General features: G+C 42.7%; 1 protein-coding gene across 1 annotated transcript; it reads right to left on the bottom strand.

Annotated features, from left to right (window-relative positions):
- Positions 1-9133: 9133 nt before the first annotated feature.
- SOX11 (SRY-box transcription factor 11) lies at positions 9134-11783 on the bottom strand. Its single transcript, XM_088530554.1, has one exon. The coding sequence runs from the start codon at positions 11728-11730 to the stop codon at positions 10525-10527; it is 1206 nt and encodes a 401-aa protein (XP_088386680.1). The 5' UTR covers positions 11731-11783; the 3' UTR covers positions 9134-10524.
- Between the last annotated feature and the right edge of the window lie 6171 nt (positions 11784-17954).

Genomic DNA, 17954 nt, shown 5'->3' on the forward strand with positions numbered 1-17954 from the left:
CTTTGCCTTTGGCTTCATAACTTCTGCATTCCAATCCTAGCCAGGTGGTGACAGCTTCTCTCCTAGGCTATTGCATTGGCTGAGGCTAAGGCATTCTTCAAAATTATAGAGGCCTCATGGTCAAAGCCCTGTAGAAGTAGAGTTTTCTACCTAAAGCTGTATCTATACTCGTAGATTGCACCAGAGACTGTTCCCTGGTTTAGAGGTCAGCCGGCACGTGCTGGCCATATCCATGCCATGAAACTCTCTTACTTTCCAGAGCAGAGTGGCTGAATCCAAACTGCCTATTGGGAAAGATCTTTGGCCCGTACTAATTTCCAAATTGGTCCAGTGATTTTTTGGAAGAGCACTAGCATTCACCAGCCAAAACCATGTCAGGGATTTTTCTAACAATTTAACAATACAGGCAACTGAATCCCAGTGCCTGTACTGTGTATTGGCTCCGTTTTAATTTACTAGTATAAATGTGCTTTCTATTTGTTCACTGTACATTCTATTTCATGAGCTCTAGCCTGCAGAATACCATAACAGGGGGAAGAGTCGTCCTCTGTTGTCAGAATAAAACTACAAGATTTCTTAATCTTAAGTGGACAGAGTTGTCTAATGTGAAATCCAGAGTCCGGTGTCCACATCTGAGACACCAAACACAGCCAGTTTGTACAGTCTTAGCTGTAGACAGCTCCTCACACAGCATGAAGGCTGAGTTCAAAAAGCTACTGTGGATGCCCAGCTGCAGCCAGAAGCCTAATTTCTCGGCACTGCAACGCTTGTTACACGTGCCTCAGATTAGTATATTTATTGAAAAGTATCTGGATAAGGTTGCAATACCAGCTTTTACTGCATTGTTCTTTTTTAACTTCACATGCCTCATTTTGCAGCTTAGCAATGTTTTTGAATCGTATTTGTGCATGAAAAACTGTGATATATATCAATATCTTTATGTGCTCAAGATATAAAATACATGCACAGGAAAAGGCTGGAGAGAGATTACAGTAGGAAAAGCAGAGAAAAATGCTGTTGAAAATCTATTGCCGTAGCCTTCTCAGATGTCTGAGGTATTATTGTAAATAATTTCTGGGTTACTTTTGTTACAAAAGCTCTTTGGGACTGGCCTAGAAGTCTCAGGTCATCATGACTATATCAAGATTTAAATTTCAAATGAAGGGCAGGAGGTATTGCTGCTACTGCTATTAGCCCTTTTAAAGATACTTCCACTCATTATTCTCGTTGTAGAGCAATACATATCCACTGCAGGCAAAATCAGAACGAGTAGTTTGCACAGTTTAAGTAGGCGGTTTTCATAAGGGTAGTTGACTTTACATGTATCTCTCTGCCAGCAGAACTGTGAGCTTTGATAACCTGCAGCTGATCAATGACAACATGTAGCTGAGGACTACACAGTTGGTTTTAGCCTGTGGCTGGCCATACACTGAGAGAGAGACAACAGTCTCCAGTTCCAAGGACACAAATGGGTGTAAAGCGAACAATTCCTACTGATTTACAGAGGAATTAGGGATGATATTTTTTCTACCCTGCAAAAGAGAATGTAAAGCTATGCACGATGGTGATACTGTCAGGGGCGTGGTTTGATTCTAAACTTTAAAACGCACAAGAGCTAAAGCTCAATGAACAAGGTGAATGAGAGATGAAATTAGGTGAATGGAAGGCAGGCTTTAGAGATTGTTAGTGAATATTATCACACTAAGGACAGGAACACAAACTGTGTCTCGTTGAGTATGGCTGGACACAGGTATAGAGCTATTTCACAACAGCTAGGTCCAAAATAGCAGATCTTATTTATAGTACTGATTTGAAAATGCAGTTTAAATACACATAAATATATTAGCGACGAAACTCAGTGCACATTTGGTGACACAGAGAAACAAATTATTTATGCATATGAAATGCCAAGATGCTCCATTAATGTGAAACTTAATGTAAATTTCATGAAGGAGATTTAGATTTTTGCTGAATATTTCTCGAACTGCATATCGTGTTTGCATGCACATGAATGCTGACTCATTTCTTATGAACCTTTCCGTATTTCTTAACATTATAATGTGAGAAAGTAAAACTTTAAAGTATATATATAAATTTGGCTGAAGACTACTATAATTCTCAACTTTTAATTGAATTTTCAGGGTTGCAGAAAAGGTAATCTATCATAGACACATGTAAATGCTTAAGTAATTTCAATAAATGTAAATGCCACATTCTCAAGGGAAAGGGTTAAGATTCTTTGACTATAGTCGGTACTGAAGATGTTTGGGAATTTTTTATTCTACCAGAATTTTAATAGGGTATAAAAATATATTTTAAAACTTATGGAATTCCAGTAATAACACTGTAAGTCTAACAGATGAATTTTTTATGAAGTTCTTAAGGCCCTAAAGTAGAGATTTTAAAGGACACAACATTTCAGCTGTTAGAGTGGTCACAGCCAGCAAGCATTTGAATGAAAACACACACAGGTACATACATATGTGCTTGTGTTATCTCTGTAATGGGGATCTTGGGGTGCTTGGGGAATTGTGTGAGTCTGTGCTACCTATACTCCATGTTTTCATGCATTTCTCCTAGGGTTGGACTTAACATTCACACTTGAGAATATACTCATCAAAACCAAAATGTCAAGTGAATGTTTTTCTTCTTTCCCCCAAACACATGCTTCTACCCCCTCCTTCATATAAAACCGAGCCAACACTCAAACCACACAATACCTCCAAAATGATAATTTTAGGATGTGATAACTTGTGGCTTACCAAAAACACTTTCAAACACTGGATAGGAAAGGTTCTCAATGTGAAATGCCTCTGGCTGTAATGGGACCTGATATATCAAAATAGAAACTCAACTTTCCAATGTGGTGGATGACGCTTCTCATTTTGAAATAATCAAATATAAGACTTCAGCTTTGTGATGTTTCAAATTTTAGTCTGTTCTGAGAGATTTTCAGTTTGTCTTTGAGGCACATATAATGGTGCTTGAGCAAACAAACTTTACAGGAATAAAAAACATAGTGAGGCTATTCTCAATACATTGTTCAAAATGTTATAAAACAACTTCAATAAGATCTTTTGAAATCTTTTGGCTATGTATGGAAAGAGTAGTGGTGCGATGGCTCTATCTAAAAATTTTTCTTCACTGGTTTAGAGTGACCTGCTCAAACTACTTACCTTTTCTGTTATGTGCCAAAGTCAAACTCTAATGTCACATCACAGTGTTACAAATCTCCATACATAAACGGTAACTTATTACTGGGAGAACAGACTTTTGAAATTATATGTACTGTGCTCTTAGTAAGTTTGATAAGTTAAATAGAAATAATTGCTTGTCATCCAATAAGTGCTTTTTGTCAAGAGAAGTTATTCTGCTAACTGTGTTGGAACAATGGGAAGAGCTGTGTATCTGGGACTTTTATTTGGTGAATTGCTTGTTCCCAATTTTAAAAACTTTCATGAGCTAAAGTTGAAGCTAATTAGAATTTTTCTATTATTTCCTGAATACTAGGAGTAACCCACCACCTCCCAAGGGAGAAGAAGGTATTATCAGTGGAAATTTTCATTCCTGTGTTAACTTGCAAAAGTAAAGACATTAAATACAAGCAAAGAAGATGCATGCCTTGCTTTTTTCTTTCTTTTTTTTTTTCTTTTTTTCTTTTCGATTATGGTGATATGTGTACAAGAAAGAGCTCTGGAAAGTTGATTTCAGCAATAGATGTCTTGTGTGAAGCACAAATTTGATTTTTTAACAATATAACTCCATCATTCATATAAAACCATATTTAATATACAACAAACTTTCACCACATAAACACATTAAAAACACCTTTTTATAGTTCTAAGAATTGAATACAGGGTTCTCATAAAAACATTTTCATATCTAGAATCTCAATACAGAACATTTTTTTCTATGCCAAAATACATTTAAATGGTAAATTGTTTGTAGAAAAAAGACACAGAGAGAAATGGTGTTTGCTGGCATGTTATCCATCTCATTTCATTCTTTTATGGTCAGCTGTAAAGCAACTTCTAAAACGTTTATCATAAAATACTTGATTGTTTTATCTAAAGTATTAATCAGAAGAAAATAAAGTTAATTGGCTCATTCTCTGTTTCAGTGTCTCTCAGATGCGCCCAGAACAGGAGTTACCCTCTCTGCATGCTATCTTGACCATAACTATTTGCTGAGTGTTTTTCCAAAGATATAACATTCCCATTGACTAGAAGTTTTGGGTGCCCACAGAATGAAGAACGGTTTCACTACAGTAGCTGAGTTGCATTTAGCAAATACAACATTGGAAAAAAAAAATCCACATAAAAACACATAGGAAGATTGATCACACAATTTTATTAGAGTCTTTTGAACAATTGCATTATGTTGTTCCTTTATTTAAAAACTCTTGCAAAAAAAGACATTGGAGTGGACTGGTTTCAACCCTGAGCATTAACACTGCATATCAAGTACTGTAGTAAAGAAGCTGGTTAAGTTTGTAGCACTAGCACAAGTCACTGATATTAATCCTCTAGGTGATCAGGTTTTTACAAAAAAAATACATAGTTTTCAATAAATAATGCTTAATTTTACAACTTTGATACAGCAATGTCATACACTGTTTTGACACATACTAAACTCTGCATGCTATATAGTCTACTAGAAGACAAAACTTTGCCATGCATTTTCTTTTCTAGTGCTAGAAAACACTTTGTCCTCCAGTGCATTGCCTCAAGCAGCCTTACCATCTTCCTTCCCTCACAGCAATAGGCTGTACACTGGCATGCAAAAACCTCAAGAAAAGGTTTCCCCCCCACCATCACTCAGACTTCTAAACAAAAGTACTTTTCAGCTTTTCCCCCCAAGACCTGGAGTGGCTATGAAAACTAATTTCATGTGGCCTTCAAAAGTCTTTGAAATCACGTATTTTAAAAGTGTCATGCTTGAAAAACTGCTCTAAAACATTCAATTTCCCCTACCAGTGGCCATCATGCAACATCACTGAAATGTTGTAACCATCAAAAGTCCCACACTGGAAAATAGGCCTCCATTTTAAAACAGCCCACCAAAAGAGAAAAAGAAAAGGAAAAAAAAAAAGAAAAAAGAAAAAAAAAGTATCACAGCATTTATGTAAAGACTCCAAAACGCCAACATATATACAAGAGCAAAAAACAGATACAAGTGGTAAATGAACTAACTAACAATGGCATATAACTCTTCTCCCTGGTTTAGCCAGGAGTTGAGGCAAGTTGGTTTTGGAGATAAGCAGGACGATGGAAATAAAAACAAATTGTGACAATGGGAGTTCCTGGATTAATCATTATTATTTGATCAAATTTCTTCAAGCAGTAAATCACTATCTGGATTTTCTTAGAAGTGGGAGCTAACAAAATTTAACACCACAATTAATAAATTACAATTTTAAGCCAAACTTTTTTTTTCTCTCTCTCAATATATGCAAGTTGTCTCCTTTATGGTTTTTCATCCTTCAACAATTCACTTCACAGAAAATCTAGATGTTGTAACTAACCACAGAAGAAGAAGCTTGATTAATTAATAAGGATTGAAACCTCCATTCTCACGCTTCCAGGTTGTCCATCATTGAAAACCATTCACCCCTTCTTATCCATATTGCTTTAGGGGTTTCCTTGTATCTACAGAAGTCATTCCTTTGAAATTGCTGTCAATCACAATTTTCTAAGACTTTTTAAAATATTCCTATCTTTGCACTGGCATAAGTATTGGGTTTTCTAAGAGAATCTCAACCCAAAGAAGGTATTAGTTTTATACATGAAATATTATGAACTTTTGTTTCCCTTTTTGTAAGTCTTTCTACATTTTCTGCACATTTGTGCTTTATATTGAATATAAAAATAGGTCTTTAAAACTCTATTTACTTTAAACTCACTAAAAAACTACTTGCTTGTGAAATTCTCTTACAAATTCACTGCATCCATGTAGCGCAGATAAAACTAATTAGGCAGTTAATTGGTATAGGTAGTGTGCAAAAAAATTAAGAAAAACAAAAACAATCACAGCCTTCAATGTGGGTAAGGGGAGAGCAAACAAATGAAAGGAATATAATTGTAAAGTAGCAGGAATGTAAGGCAACTCATTGAATTAAGTTTTTGCTGTTTTCTGTTTCTTCCTGGCCATGGTTACAAATGACAGAACTAAGTATGAGGAACTAAGACACCCATCCTGACATCAGCCCTTGAGACAAAAGCACCCATTAAACTCAATGAGATTCCTTTTTTTTTTTTTTTCTTTCACCAGTGCAGGTTTAAGGCCTTACCAGGCAGAACTACAAGGATGTACAAAGACAGAAAGCGAAGGAACGTAATGGCTATGTAGAATATCAAACACTTAAAAATTATATGGCCCTGATTTGAGCCCACACCAGTTTTACCTGGTTGCCCTTTCCTCAAACAGGCACGAGTGAAGGATCAGACTGCACACACGCAAATCACATTCAATAGACCTGCAGAAGTTTAAGCAGGATGACAGTGAAAGTCTAAAGAGTATGAAGCACTTAAAGGATATTTGGAATGAGTCTTTCTATCACATTGGTAAAAAGACCATCATTAAGGGAATAAAGTATTTCTTAATTGCAGCTCTGTTAAAGGAAAGGGAGAAAAACACAATAAAATCAACAAAATGGAAGAAAAATGCTAATTTTAGAAATGTGTTCATTTTAAAAATTAAAAAAGAATCACGTTTGATTAGGTTTTGCATTGAGCTGACATTTCCAGATAAAAAAAAAAGCTCAATTTTTCTCTATCATTAAATCTGATTACACTTAGAATAGTATTGTACAGAGACAAAGGCAAAGATTGTAAAAGAAGGCAACAAGAAATACTAAGCCTGGAACAGGACTGCTCTAGCAGGTAAACAAGAATTTTTACCCTACTGAAAACGAAAAAGAAATAGTTGAAGAATATTATTAGATATGACAAAAGCAAAAACAAATGAGAGTAACTTAACAGATGCTGTATTAATGATGATTGTTTTTACTCTCATTGAGATCAGTAGGAGCTTAGGCATTCAACAGGAACAAATTTCAGCCCTAACAATGTAGTGGCTTAACCAGAACACTATCTAATTTGCCATTAGCAACATACAACTTCAAACTCTGAAATAAATGAAAATCAAACAGTCTGAACAACAACAAAAAAAATCATTTCCCTGCACCATATGCCTTCACTCAAAATTTTCACCTGGTATGGTATTGTATATTCTAGAAGAAAGAAAAGATATACTTCTGAGTAAATATTCTTTGACTAAAGTAGACCTGTTGCTCTTTTAAAATATGCCCGACTGCTCTACACGTGGATCTTTTTGTTATCCTTGACAAATATTTTAAACAGTAATTTTAAAAACACCTTCCAAAAATATACATAACTTGAAAATTCCATAGGCTGAAACACAGACCTTATTACAAAGCAAACAAAATCCAGCCTATGCTTGACCATAATCATTCATAACTCATTGAACATCTGTAAAGCACAAATGTTTAATGACACTGCCTATTACCACGTTAGTAAACAAGGATGCATATCAGAAGAAAGGGACTGGAAGAAAACGGCCCCTTGCTCTCCTGATAGCTTCAAGAATTACTAAGAGAATTTTGGCTCAGTTTTAAGACTAGAACCTCATCGAATTACTCCATCATCCTAACCCATGAGCTGATTTTCAATAGCGGGATAGTGAATGGCTAGGCTAGAGCACTTCAGTGTATCTATTTTCTTTCACTTTTTTTTTTTCTTTTTGCCTAAGAAGAGATAAATGTCATTTGTTTTCAATCTGATTTCTAAGTTATTATATGGAGAACACACTAATCATTTGAGACCAAAAACTGAAAATTGCAAGAAACTCTGTTTTATTGAGGACTATCCATTGCCAAGGATATCTTGTATTTGTTTTAAAACACAGTTTCTCATAAAGAATTATCACAATGCAAGACATAAATTTAAGTTCCCAGATATGCTATATCTCTTTTCTGATAGCAAAGATTTAGGCCAAACAACTTTTATTTAGAATCATGAGTGTTTTATTATTATTATTAGAAAGAGATCAGATTATATTAATCATTTTACTACCAGTTTATTTAACTAACCTAAAGTAAGATATCTCACCACTTAAATGCCTAAGAGTTGTCTTTGATTAAACATAACATGCATGCAGGTTTTAATGTTATGTTTTATTATGCCTTACAAATGTGTATGCAGGATTTTCATTTCAGCAAGTCTGAAAGCCTGTAGCAGTGGTTGCCACCAAAACACCAGCACAGTGAATCGTCCCTGTAAACAGCTGGATCGTTAATTAGTGGATACAAAATAAAGAATTTCTCAATGCCTATCTTAAGTGTATCAGGTAAAAAGTAAACTCCTTGAGAAACAGAACTTCCACCTTACGGGTCTGCTCATTGCCATCAGCGGTTATTTCAAAGCGTGAAACTGAAAACTGATGGCTCCTAAGGAAAAAATGAAAAATAATAAAAAAATAAAAACGCAAACGCACGAAGCCTGTTCAGCTACAGCAGAAGCGCCCACGCCCCCTTCCCTCGCGGGCAGCGGCGGGCGCGGAGATGCGGCGGAGCCGCGCGCGGACCCCGCGGCCGCGCAACAAAAGGCGCGCGGGGGGAAGCGAGGGAAAAGGAGCCGCAGGGACAGGGAGCTCCGCGCCCCGCGCAAACTGGCGCTGCGGCCGCCCCCGCTCTCCCGCCCATCCCCGACCCGCCTCCCTGGAAAGCGGCCCCGGCGGGCGGGGACGGCCGCGGAGCCGCCCGCGGAGCCGGGGCGGCCGCTCCGCGCTCCCTCCTCGGAGGGGGCGGCGGCGTCCAAAGAGCCGGAGAGAAGCGACCGCGCAGCGAGCGCGCACGGAGCCGCGCAGGGACCGCGCGCCCGGGGGCGGCAGAGGCGAAAGCGCCCCGGGGAAGGAAAAATAATAATAATAATAATAGTTTTAAAAAATGAAAAAGGAAAAAAAAAGAAAAAAAGAGAAAAAAATCGCTCCTCAGCTTCGCTTCCCCCTAGCTCTGTCCACGCACAACCACCTACAGCTAGCTCTCCTCCGCAGGGGAGGGGTGACAACACGGCATCTCCAGCGGTACTTCTACAGACACTAATAGCGATACGAGTTTCTATCAGTTCCAGCTGATTTATTAAAATTGTCAAGATACAGACTTTCAGCATTAAAAAAAAAACAGGCTATGATGTTGACAGTGCACAAGTCTGCTTTTGCCATCATTTGCTACAAAATATGCAGATGGTCTGTACTTTAGATTATATTGCACAACATGAGAAACTTTAACTATGTGCCTTTTTATCTTTTTTGCTAAAATCGAGAATCCAGTTTCATACCTTCCATCTGGGGCCCCATCCACATATCACAGCGTATGAGATACATAAAGTCCTACTATAGTACAGTACATATACAATCTTTTAAACTAAGATAACAGCTCTGAGGTCTATATCACCATTTTCAATAAATCTTTACCTACAAATATTGAACAAATCTGAACTATAGCTGTACAAAAAAAGTGTTTGTTTCTTTTTTTCTTTTTTAAAACCACAAGGCCTTTAGATGCAAGGATTATTTTTTAAAATTTTAATCCTTTTAAAACCAGGACGTAACGTACCAACAAACTTGCATGCTAAAAACAGAGAAAAAAAAGAAAATAAAAGGGAAGAAGTGCCTGAAAAGTCTTACTGAAAAAACACAGCAAGAATGTTCCCTTTTCACTGTACAAAAATACGCCTGAAAATATATTAATTTTTAAAAAAGACTGAGGTCTGTTATGTATCAAAAATGTTTCAATACCTTTTTGTACTGAGGTCTAGGCTGTCTGGTATTCAATCAAGGAGGTATAAGGGAACAAGTTACAAAAAAAAAGTTGGCAAGTAGAAATCACATTTGTAAAACCATAAACAATTTGATCTGAAAAGTAAACTCTGATCTTAAGTCAGTTCAGTTATTTGTAAGCGTTTGTACAGTCTGCATTTTTTCAAGCTCCCTGCAGCTTTGTTAAGAATCGGATGCATAGAAGACATCAGTTTTCTCCCTCCAAAAAAAGTTGCAATGGTCCCTTTCGGAAAAAAAAATAAAATAAAAAATCAGAACAGTTCTTTAAGATCTCTCACGGGAAAAAAAAAAATCCACAAACCCCCTTGAGTAACAGTTGTGCTGCCAAAAGACTTCTTCTTTGCAGACCATCTTCCAGACTTCAATCAGAGATTGACAAGCTTCAAACAGCGCCTTCTGTATCATTTTTCCCCCAGTCCCATTTGCCTTTGTTGCTGTTGTTGTTGTGATCACCAAATGCAATAAAAATAATAATTAAAAAAAAATCAGAGGAAAAAATATTGAAAAAAAATCACAACTCCCGGGCTCGGTTTGGAACTAACTTCGAGACTTTTTTTTTCTTAAGAAAACAAGACTTTTTTTTTTTTTTTTTTTTTAAATCATCATCATCTGGCCGCTCCAGCCGCGCCGCTCCCGGCCGCATCTCGCCGGCGGCCGCCGCGCCGCTCAGTACGTGAATACCAGGTCGGAAAAGTTCGCCTCCAGCCAGTCGCCCGCGATCATCTCGCTCAGCTCCGGGGTGCAGTAGTCGGGGAACTCGAAGTGGGAGCCGAGGCTGCCCTCGCTGAAGGAGTCCAGGTCCTTGTCCACGAGCGACAGCGAGAGGTTGCCGGCGGCGGCGCCCGCGCCCAGCTCGGCGGCGGCGTGGCCGTGCTGCGAGAAGTTGAGGCTGAGGTCGAAGAGCAGGTCGTCCGCCTCCTCGCTGCCCGCCGACGACGTGGAGATGGAGCGGGACGAGGCGGGCGAGAGGCCGGGCGGCGGCGGCGGCGCCGGGCCCTGCTTCGTGATGTTCTTGAAGCTGTAGTAGAGGCGGGCGCCGCCGGCGCCGTGCGCCGCCGCGCCGCTCCTCACCTCCTCGTAGAGGCTGGTGCCCTCGGTGGACTCCGCCGAGGAGCTCAAGGTGGGGCTGGCCGGCACCTTGGCCACGTTGTAGCGCCGCAGCTGCTGCTGCGCCGGCTCCTCGTCCTCCTCCTCCTCGTCGGCCTCCTGCTTGATTCGCAGCTGCAGCTCGTCCTCGTCCTCCTCGTCGTCCTCGTCGTCGTCCATGAAGACGCACTTGACCGTCTTGCTGCTCACTTTGAGCGTGCCGAAGACGTACTCGTCGCCCGCGTAGTCCCCGTGCTGGGCGGCTTTGGCTCCCGGTTTGGGAGGAGAGGAGGTGGAGGAGGATTTCAGCTTGCTACATTTCTTGCTGGAGCTCTTGGCGCTTTTGCTGCTGCTGGTGGGTGCGTTTTTCTCCGGGCTTTGGCTGGCGTTGGGCTTGGCCGACGGGTCCATTTTGGGCTTTTTCCTGGGCCGGTACTTGTAGTCGGGGTAATCGGCCATGTGCTTGAGGCGCAGCCTTTCCGCCTCGCGGATGAAGGGGATCTTCTCGCTATCCTTCAGCATTTTCCACCGCTTCCCCAGGCGCTTGGAGATCTCCGCGTTGTGCATGTCCGGCGACTGCTCCATGATTTTTCTCCTCTCGATTTTGGACCACACCATGAACGCGTTCATCGGCCTCTTAATGTGCCCCGACGCCGTTTTGCACCAGTCCGGGTCGCTCTCGTCCAGGGCGACGGGGCTGCACGCCATGAACTCGCCCTCCTCGGTGTCCATCGCCTCCCTGGGCAGGTTGCTCTCGCTCTCCGCGCTCTCCGCCTGCTGCACCATGGCGGGGCCCGAGCACCTCGCCGCCCCGGCGGCGCGGAGCGGAGCGGAGCCGCCCCGCTGCGGCCGCGGCCAGGCCCGGGTGCGCGGTGCGGTGCGCGGCGCTGCGCTGCCCCCGCCGCCCGCGCCGCCGCCGCGCGCCCCTCTGCGAAACTCGCGGCTCCGCGCCCCACTCGTTATCAGCCTTTCATAGCGGTGACATCACCGCCGCCGCCGGCCAATGGCGCGCCGCGGGCACGCCCCCTGGCCCCGCCCCCGCCCCTCGCCCCGCCCCCCGCGCGGGGGGCGCGCCGCATGGGCCGGGGGAGGGGAGCGCGGAGCGGCGCGGAGCGGCGGCGGCGCCCGCTGCCCCCGGCCCCCGCCGGGCGCGGAGCGGCGCGGGGCGGCTCCCCCGCCGCGCGCTCCCCGGGGCGGCCGCGCAGCCCCGCGCGGCGGCGGGCGGTGCCGGCGGCGGGCGGCAGGGGGCGCTGCCGCTCCGCGCCCGGCCCCGGCGGCAATGGCGCCTTTGTCCGCGCGGCCCCGGCGGCGGCGGCGGCCCCGCGGGGCGGCCCCGGGGCGCGTCACGCACCCGCCGCCCCGGCCCGGGCCCGCCCCGCCGCGCCAGGTGCGAAAACTCGCGGGAGGCGTCGAGCTCCGTGGCGTCGTGTCGCTGTGTTTGTGTGTTTGTCAGGATCCTCCTCTGACTTGGCCGCCACAGGAAGCGGTGGGTCTCGCCCTTCAGCACCCAGCCCGCGATACCCCGAGCGAGCACGTCCTCACTCTGCAAAACGCGTTGGGAAAGCGGGTTTCACCTTGCAGAGTGTGTTTCCAAAACAAATTCTCACACACCTACCTCAGTGCCTTCATTTAATTCGTTAATTTAATTAACCCCCCAGCAGGAGCCTGGTGGGTTTTGTGGCCGGTGCGGGGATGGCAGAGCTGGAGGAGCAGGCAGCAGGTCCCGGGTAAATCAGCACAGGGGTTGGTTTTCCTGAGAGCACCGCAGAGTTGCTGCGTTTGGGTGACGTGAGCGTGATGCCGCGCGGCTGCAGCGTGACCAGTGCTGCTGCAGGGAGAATAAAACCACCTCCTCGTTGAGCTCTGTGCGCGCACTGGGGCTGCCAGCCCTCGGCCGCACTTGCCAGGGCGCCGCGAGCAGCGTCGAGGCCGGGGTTCGGCAGCCCCTTGGCTCTCGTTTCGCTAGGCGCTGCCTCGCCTCGAGGGCCCCGACATGGATCCCGTCCTGTGAGGCGGCTGCTGAGCACACCCGGGTGCGCATCCCAGCCATCGTAACACTCATCCTTGGGGAGGCGTGAGGGAAAATGGAAAACCTGCCCGGCAGCGCTCAGCCGGTAGCAAAACATCCCGATTTAGAGAAACCGCAGGAGGAGAGGGAGCTCTGGGGAGAGAGGGAGCCTCGTTCGGCTCCTTCCTGCCCCAGCCTGGGAGCAGTGTCCCAAGTCGGGACACCGCCGAGCCCGGTCTGCGCCGCGTGGGTTGGGATGCGCTTCCCATAGCCCCCATAGCGTGGATGGAGTCCCTGGGGAATCCCCGGACATGCGGAGCTGGCTGCCGGCCTGGCGGGACGACAGCCCTACTGCTACCGTGGCTCTGCGGGCTACCGAATGATACCGCGGTACCAAGAGGCTCAGATAATCATTTTGTTAGTGTTTATCTCTTTTTTTTTTTTAAATCTGTAAATAGGAGTAACTCAGATTACAAAAACAGTAGGAAGTTCTGGGATCTTTACATGTGTTTTAAATCCAGATAGAAATAAAAGCAGGCCTTGGAATAGTTCTGCAAAACAAAGCACGCCAAAATAATGCGTTTAGGCTGTTTTGATGGTTTTAATATGTTTTAATTTGTTCTCGCTGTTTCAGCTTTTATGGGATGTTTCGTTATGTCATATAATTGCATGAAATTCAAGCCGATAAGATGAAATGTTTCTTCAGTTTTCTATGAAAAGAATCAAAACAATGCATTTTCATATACCTGTGTTGTGTTGAATCAGCATTTTCCAAGAGCCATGAAGTATTTTGAATTTTTTTCTGTCCTTTCCAATAGCAGCCATAGAAGCAATGAAAATGAGAATTTTTTAATGTCTGAGAATCATCTGCCAAGATGAATCAACCTGACATTAACTCTGCAAGATTGACAAAGATCATTAAAAATATAAATAATAGAAAAGCTTCACTGTATTTTGAGGCCAAGGAAGTTCCCATACTGTCATTACAACATAGTTTAGCTGGGATATTTTTTCTCCTTCACTTGTGTCCCTTGTGAAGAAAAATATTAATGCTGTGGGGATCTCATAACTTCAACAAATCCCATTTTCCCATTTTTGTAGCATATCTCATTTTCTGTTGTGTGTTGGCAACATTTCAAATTTTCTCAAAGTGATCTTTTAAATATGAACAGCATTACTGTTTGCTGCTGCTTGTTAATGTTCAGTTCTGTTTGTTTTTTGCTGTATTTTGAAGTGTGGTGCTAGCAAAATAATGAAGCTGAAAACAGACTGATAAATAATAGCCACAGTGAAGAAAAGAGTTATCCTGAGGATTTTAGAAATATGATTAAAACGTGTATATGAATAAGTAGATATTACTGTTAAAATGAAATAATTTACTCATGTAAAAGCAGCTCAGTAATTGTAAACCTGTGTATTCCTATCAGAGAGGAGCAGTCGGAGCTAACAGCCCACTACTCTTTCTTTTGAAATTCAAATGAATAATCATCTTTCCATTATCTAGGTCAATAGGCTGGGCTACCCCAGAAAGAGGGAGAAAACAGGTAAAACAGGATGTGCTGGAGAGCCTAATGCCCCTAATGCCCGCCTTGCTGGATGGAGGCTGTTTCCGCACATCGGTGTCTGCACCGAGCTCCCTGGAGCGGCGGTTTGGGGAGGGCTTGTCCTGGGCACAGGGCAGGACACAGGCCCTGCGAGCTCCCATCTGAGCTCACAGCTCCTCAGCGCTCAGCGAGGTGAAGCCGGCGTGTCCTTAACGTGCACGCGACTGCTCTTTCAATATACCCCCGAAACAAGAATTAAATGCGGCCGAAAATGTGTCTGTTGTTGGAGAAACTGTGCTAGTGAGAGTAGAAGATGCTCCTGTGCACTATCATACACCATGCACTATCTTCTCTGTGTGGCAAGCTACCTCTGCCTCCTCACACAGCCTCTGCTTCCATGGCACTGCCACCAAATACATGCACCAATTGGAAAAATATGTGTTTTTGAGGTTAGATGTAAATCTTAGATGTGAGTAAACAGCAAGCAAATGTTTTTGCTGTTCTAAATATGAAGACAAGCAATAATGGGTCCAGTGAATCCATGTTCTGTTATTATTTTTATTTTATTTTATGCCTGTTATGAAATTTCATCGTGTTGTACATTTCTTTCTGGAGAACACAAAATGGCTTTCTGGGGAAAAACATGCGAAAAAATGGAGTTACCTCTTGAAATGTCTGGTAAGTGGTTTCCATCACAAACTGTGGAAACTGAATTACAAAATGAAGGAGAAAAGTTAGAATTACAGTATCCAGAGTTTTGTTTGAACCTGAAACATATGATGTGTTCCAAGTAGAGGGGGCTACACCCAAGGTTAGATCACAAATGCTTGTCTTGTAGATCATTTCTGGAATAAACGTTAAGTACCTTGAGCTGCTCAAGTCTTGTATTCATGAGGAAAAAAATAATCTATAGTCTTTCTTTATGTTAGCTAACAAGTTAAAATAGTGAAAAAGACATAACAGCTGTGCTTTTTATGAGCTAGTGAATATTACCTTCCTTGCAGTTTTTCGTTCTCTTAAACTGCTAATTCACATGAAAAATATTAAGACTTCCATGTCATTGCTGGGAAGGTGGTGTCCCTTGCCATCTTTGCAGCTACTGCGCACTAGCAACCACAAGCCAGCTTCAAGCTGATGTTGGCTAAGAATGTGGTTTTCAAAAGGCTTTGTTTTGAAAATAAAAGCTTTTAGGCACCCAGAACCGACAACAAGTGAGTTTCATGGTGAGAAGTGAAGAGCTCCGAAATGGAATAATCGCTTGAGAGGACAAACCAGTTCAGGCAAAATGCAGCGAAACTCCAATTACATCAATTTTTAAGCAGGAATATAGATGAAGTTTCTTATCTGTACTTAATGTTGTGTGCCAAAATCTTTGTTTTGCAGGTGGTACCTGTTTCTGTGCGCTGTGGTGAGGGCTGTGCTGGGGGTGGTTCCCTGGCCTCCCCAGCCCTGCGCTGAGGACGGGCACTTTGGGAGAGGACAGCTCTGTTTCACCGAGACAACGTGGAGTTTTCTCCTTAGCCATAACCTGCTCATCTCAGGGCAGGAGATACTCCAAGATGTATCAGCTACTGTGTTTCATAATATCACCCAGATTGCAAAGTGCTACCTAGTAAAAAAGAAATGCCAATCACTTTCCCTGGGCCTAAACACTGCAAAACCACTTGATATCTAAACACGGAATAAAAACAGTTTGGGGATTTTCCCCATTCATTGCAACCCTTTCAGAATGTTTATCTGTAAACAAAAATATATTCTTTTCTTTGCAGTTGTGAGACGGAGACCTATCCCAGACTCCGCAAGTCAAACTGGGTCCCTTCTATCTCACAGGTCGTTGCAGTGCTAGGAGTTCTGTTTAGCAGATGATCCTCAGCTACTTGTGAGTAACCCTATTGATTTGAACGTCTGCGCCAGCAACACCTGTGCAAATTTGTGGATGGCGCTGGGACTGCACAGATGCCATGGAGGGCATATTCTGGCACACAGGATATTTATTACTGGTAGTGATGCATGAGATGGAAGGAATCCAGAACTCAGGCTGAGTTTGTGCAGCTGGCAGTCAGAAATTTACTCGCAAACTGAGCTCATTGGGTAGGAAAATCAGTGTGATAATGAAGCCCCCAGTGCCATTTTTACCAAAACGCTTTTTAGGGCAGGAGAACAATTTAGAAGAGATGTGTCTCTTATTAAAAGTGTCTGAAAAAAATGCACTTAAAAACAGAGAGAGAGAGGAATCCCATGAGATATTAAATCATTGTTATCTGATATCAGAAATCACTGTTACTAAACCTGTTTCAGTAGCAATGTCTACTTATTATCTAGAATTCTAGAAATACATAAATTCAGTAAATAACACTGAATATGGTGGTTTTAACTTAATTTTACTTAAGTATAAAAGTAAAAGAACAAAATTATTTTTAGTGGCTTTTATTTTGTTTGCTATAAAATCTTTCACAAAATTCTAAACAATTCAAAGTGACAGAGTTGTTCATAAAACTATATATACGTACATTGTTGGCCTGTAAGCATTGACATTACAAGTGTTTTAGCAAGTCTCCTAGGATAAGATTTTGTGCCTTGAACCAATTATAGACCATCTCTGGTTAAATTGCAAAGCTAGTTTTCTTAATACGGGTAATTTGATGTTGTAAAGTATTTGTTAGTACCCAAGGGTAGTCTGTTAGTGCACACAGGTTTCACTGTATAATATTTCACACTCATACATGCGCTGGTTAACCCGCTTAGGTGCAGATTATTTATGGCTCTTAGAGGATTTGTTATATTATGTACTTAATTTATGCTATGTGCTTAAAGTTTCTCTTTATCAAGTCTAGAATGTTAATCACGGTAATTGCACTTTTTCTGAGTATATTTTTGGGGGAGATGGAGATCTATTCAGTCCAACAGGCTTCTTAGAATGTGAAAATGAAATAAGAACACAATAAAAATACATAAAAAAACTGTATAGTGTTGGACACCATGCTTGCCCGTTGGAGATATAAAGCATGTTCATAATTGAAAACATGCACCCACATATAGATTTGCCATTTACCTTTTCCTGCCTCCTAAAAAGCAGTGAAGGGCTGCAGATGTACTGGCCTCGCTGTCAGCTACCATCAAATAACATTCAAATCCATACGGTGGGAATGGAGTTTGTGCTCTTCTTCCTTTGCCTGGAAGGAGACAAAAACTGCAGAGAAAGTCCTCCTAGAAGTCTCTAGTCTCTTAGCAAGTCTCATGTCTCGTACTAGGCTGACTGTGATCTGCTGATCAGTTGCCCCTTTTCTATGCCCTGCATCACACACCTGAGAGACTTTCTATTTACAGGATTTACACAGTGAGCAGGATCTGCAGAATCCTGTTGGAGTATAGACGAGAAGAGCCTTGCCCTGAACCCGGCCAGGTCTCATGTCATTCACAGGTCACATCAGCAAAGACACTTGAGGACAGAGCCATAG

Source organism: Tinamus guttatus, unplaced genomic scaffold, assembly GCF_059628265.1.
Source record: "Tinamus guttatus ecotype Peru unplaced genomic scaffold, ASM5962826v1 Tinamus_guttatus_pri_ptg000383l, whole genome shotgun sequence".
Taxonomy (NCBI): domain Eukaryota; kingdom Metazoa; phylum Chordata; class Aves; order Tinamiformes; family Tinamidae; genus Tinamus; species Tinamus guttatus.

Excerpts from the sequence above, each read along its gene's own strand:
- SOX11 (XM_088530554.1), bottom strand. The coding sequence starts at position 11,730 with ATGGTGCAGCAGGCGGAGAGCGCGGAGAGCGAGAGCAACCTGCCCAGG.